The 3,999-nt window shown below is 38.9% G+C and overlaps 1 protein-coding gene across 1 annotated transcript; it reads right to left on the bottom strand.

Annotated features, from left to right (window-relative positions):
• Positions 1 to 1,735: 1,735 nt before the first annotated feature.
• Positions 1,736 to 2,428, bottom strand: LOC104266099. The gene is made up of 2 exons (XM_009861589.1): positions 2,078 to 2,428; positions 1,736 to 1,957 (listed from the first exon to the last, which is right to left on the bottom strand). Exons 1-2 carry the CDS (start codon positions 2,426 to 2,428, stop codon positions 1,736 to 1,738), a joined length of 573 nt encoding a protein of 190 aa, XP_009859891.1.
• Between the last annotated feature and the right edge of the window lie 1,571 nt (positions 2,429 to 3,999).

Raw genomic sequence — 3,999 nt, 5'->3', positions numbered from 1 at the left:
TTGCTTTATGTGCATTTCCGTGAGGCAAAGACACACCTGAAAAATATAAACCTGAGAACTAAGTAGGAAAGAACGTTAGATCACCGGATTGAACAAGGTCCAGTCAGAGTACTTTTCCTAAATTGGCAGGAGTGCGTCGCACTCCCGCACACGCACGTACTCTACGCTAGTGGCCGTATTATTCTGTGTGTAAATCAACCGTATTACATCATATAAGCAATATGTTACATCACAATAGTGATATATTACAGACGTTACGACACGTTATAATCTTGTTTTCGCAGTGTTTTATGCAAGTTAAAGCCCTTAACCATAGGCGTAAAACTTTCAATATGTCAGGGCGGCAAAAGTTAATATGGTCGTTTAACAATGAACTACATTGTGTCGGCATTGCGGCGGTTACTTAACGTGTGCGAAACTTCGCCTGCGTGTTATTTACGTCTGTGCGTCGTTGCGTCTATTCGTGGTCTCGTCTGTGCGTAATCGAGTTTAATTTTGCTACAACTCGTTGTAATGTTAAGGCTAGTGACTTGATTCATCTAGGTCGGATACATTCTTTATAATTTTACAAATTCCTAAAAGTACAAACATATGTAGGCCAGCAGTACCACATCACTTCACCGCACAGTGAGGCAATAATGGGATAAATACATCAAGTGATCTTATTTTGTATTTTGTAAAATACAACGAAAGAACACGGCGGGCGTAAGTAAATAATCAAACGAAAATAACAAGTTAAACTGAGAGCACTTAAAAAAACAATCGCAAACGAAACTTTAAACGGTAAACTCAATATCCAGTTAGAGGGAGAAAGAGCGAAAGTGTTTTTCCTGATAGACGTTCTTCGTATCCACTCATCAACGAGGGCCTTAATATCGATGGATGACACATCTGAATCATGTGCATAAATTGAGCAAACATGATTAAGTCTTTGTTGACTCATCGTGGATCGCAAGTACGTTTTGATTTGTCTTAAGACACTGAACATTCTTTCAGCTTCACAGTTGGAACATGGCAATGACAGAAAGAATCTCAGCAAAACGTTAATGTTTGGCAACAATAATCCAACTGTTTGGTCTTGAAAAACAGCCGCCAGATCGCTAGTGAAATTACATTGCAATTTCTTCCCTACTAGAAATTTATGCAGTGTACCCATTTCAACTCGAATATTTTGTGCATGTATTGGTCTCCGTATACAACTGCAATGTCCTCAATCAGATCACTGGAAGAACTCGGCTTTTGTCTTTCATTTCCAAGATCGAAAGTATACTATTAAAGCCGAGTTCTTCCAGTGATGGAAATGAAAGACAAGTCAGATTGCGGGTACCGCACAGTAATAGCGTTGGATGCAGTTTCAAAAAAACTGATGTACTTTTGCTTAAACAAAGTTTCTATGTCGTTGCCATCATGTAGTTCCTGACTTCGTCTCCCTAGTCTCGGACGACCAATTTTTAGGCCGTATGAGCTGCAAGCGTTGAAGAAATTCATAGCACATGCTTCGTTGTGACCAGACAGCGAAATCAACAGATTATTTATTAAGTTTCTGCAGCGATCTACAGTTAGTTCAGAACTTTGGACTTTAACATGAACAGGGTGAATAATTTGCATCAATGCATGTAGCAAACGGAGATTGAAATAAACAGTAAATGATTCTATGGATTTTAAATGAGACATTGCTGCATTACGTATAGTTGTTCCTTCTTGCTTGACCGAGTTTAACCAATCCAAAATATTTTCATAGTTGATAGTTCCCTAGAAAAGCATCCAAAGCGGGATATCTTATCACCCATCGGGTAGGACACATTGGCCTTAAACTTCTTCCAACGTTATCTCGATCTTCACTCAAACAAAAATTATTAAACATAGCGAGACGATGTGGGGACGACTTGATAAAATTCGTAACATTGGTCAGCACAGATATTGCGGTGTCTGCCTCATTTGTACTCTTGAAAACATCCTGAACAATTAAATTAACTTTATGCCCAACACAATAAACATACGTCATTTTGGGAAATTTATCTTTAAATCGTCTTTGTACGCCGCTAATGTTTGCTGGGCCATCGTATGACTGCCCTACACAATTTTCCAGAGGAATACCAACAGAAGATAATGCATCCATGAGTAGTTTCACTAATGTAGCAGAGTCGGTGTTGTCTGTCTCCACCATACCCAGGAAGCTTTCCTTTATGCACATATCTTTGTCAACAAATCGAATACAAACTTGTTCCTTCCTGCTTATATCTTGGGTCTCGTCAGCAATTAAAGAGAAATACTTCGCTTCATTTATTTCTTTTACCAAATTTCTTGTAATTTGCAATCCTGCAATTTTTATTATTTCATTTTGAACTACAGGGCTGAGCCATTTCTGTTTTTCACCGCGGAAAATCCACCCATCCACGTCTTCATTGAAGTGACCAAGTAGAATCATGGGTTTGTACAATGTTAGACTTCTCCGGTGTATGACCGCGTATTAACAAACCTTGGTGACACAGATAAAGCAAGCTACGCGTAATAGCATCTAGGCCAACTCGACTTTTTTGTAAACCTGTGAGTGTCTGTTTTGACATGAACAAAGTTGTGCGATCTTCTTGGGTCTCTGTAAAAACAGCTTGCTGACACTCAAGATAAGGTGCGCAGGCAGAATGCTTTTTAAAGCAACTTTGCACCCTTCTCCAGTCGGAAAATCTGGTCGTCCACACACCGTATCTCGTAGTTATTGCACGAAGAGATTTTGTACAGATTAGCTTACACGGCCCTAGAACAATATTTGCACGTTGCCGGTGGCCTGATCAGTTAAGGATAATTCTGCGTTAACTATTGAAGTATTACCCCCTTGTTAAAATAACAAGAAATCGCTGCAGCTTTCTTTTTGACAAACCTTTAGTTTTTCTTTCAAAATTGCCTTTTTACTTGATCTTAACGACTGTGACTGTGTAGGCAACATTATTTGAAGTTAAAATTCTCTTGTTTATGATTGGTTGATATTGTTATTCACGTTTGTTGCATCACATGCTCAATTGTTTATTGTAAACGTAATTATCGCCATGTAACCGTGTGAACCAGGGGCGGGCGACTGTTCTAGTCGGTGGGCCTGATATGGGAAAATAAAATACCTGGCAGGCCGAATTCCTATATCGATACAATAATTGCGTATCGCGGAAAAATCCAGGGTATCTAGAAGCACCCTGGGTAATATGCAAAAATGAATCAACACGAAACACAGATGAGTCGTAAAATAAACACGCCTTGAACCTAAATATGTTCCAGAAGTAACACTGCTGTATATTTACGATGTTTTCCTCTGCCAAGCAACATGTTTTTTAAGAAACAGTAGGGATTCACACATGGATTCATTGCATCATAATAACGATTGTTTGACCTGGCAATTGATTACGAAATAATAGCAATTCACACGTTGATTATTTGCGTCATATATAACGGCTATCCCCTTGGTTATTTAGCCTGCAGGTGAGTAAAAACACGTTGAATATTTGCCTTTAAACGTATGCGCAATCAAGTAAAGATAGTTTGCCAAAAATTATTTCGTAGGCACGTAAAGCAACGCCTCGATTTAAAAAAAACTCACTGAAAGCAAGGGAGAATGGCTGACTCTTCGGAAAAAGATTTATTCGAAACATTTCTTTAATTTTATTCCATTTGAAAATTCCATGTGTGTTCAGCTTTTATGAACAGGAAATATAAAAACGTTTCGCAACGTTTGCCCAATCAAGATTATTGCTAAATAACAAATAACAACCTTGAAACCTAAATAAAGGTCATTATAGCTGGCTCATATATACAGCGTCTTTCGACAGAATGTTGTAGTTAGTACGAATATTCATTTTCGGTAGGGTACCCTAAATTTAGTTGCCTATGGGCCTCTGGCCACATTATCATGTAAGACCTGAAACTGTCTACGGGTCGCTTAAACTCCTTTCGCGGGCCGGGCCATATTTTGTCCGCCGCTGGTGTACACGTACGAAAGCACGAAAATGCGTA

This window comes from Ciona intestinalis, unplaced genomic scaffold (genome assembly GCF_000224145.3).
Source record: "Ciona intestinalis unplaced genomic scaffold, KH HT000863.1, whole genome shotgun sequence".
Lineage (NCBI taxonomy): Eukaryota > Metazoa > Chordata > Ascidiacea > Phlebobranchia > Cionidae > Ciona > Ciona intestinalis.
The sequence above is the reverse complement of the archived record's forward strand: the minus strand, read 5'-3'. Positions and strand labels throughout refer to the sequence as shown.

Coding starts and splice junctions, on each gene's coding strand:
- LOC104266099 (XM_009861589.1), bottom strand. CDS start 2,428: ATGATTCTACTTGGTCACTTCAATGAAGACGTGGATGGGTGGATTTTC. Junction 1,958..2,077: donor GTATTCCTCTGGAAAATTGT/GTAGGGCAGTCA, acceptor TTAATTGTTCAG/GATGTTTTCAAGAGTACAAA.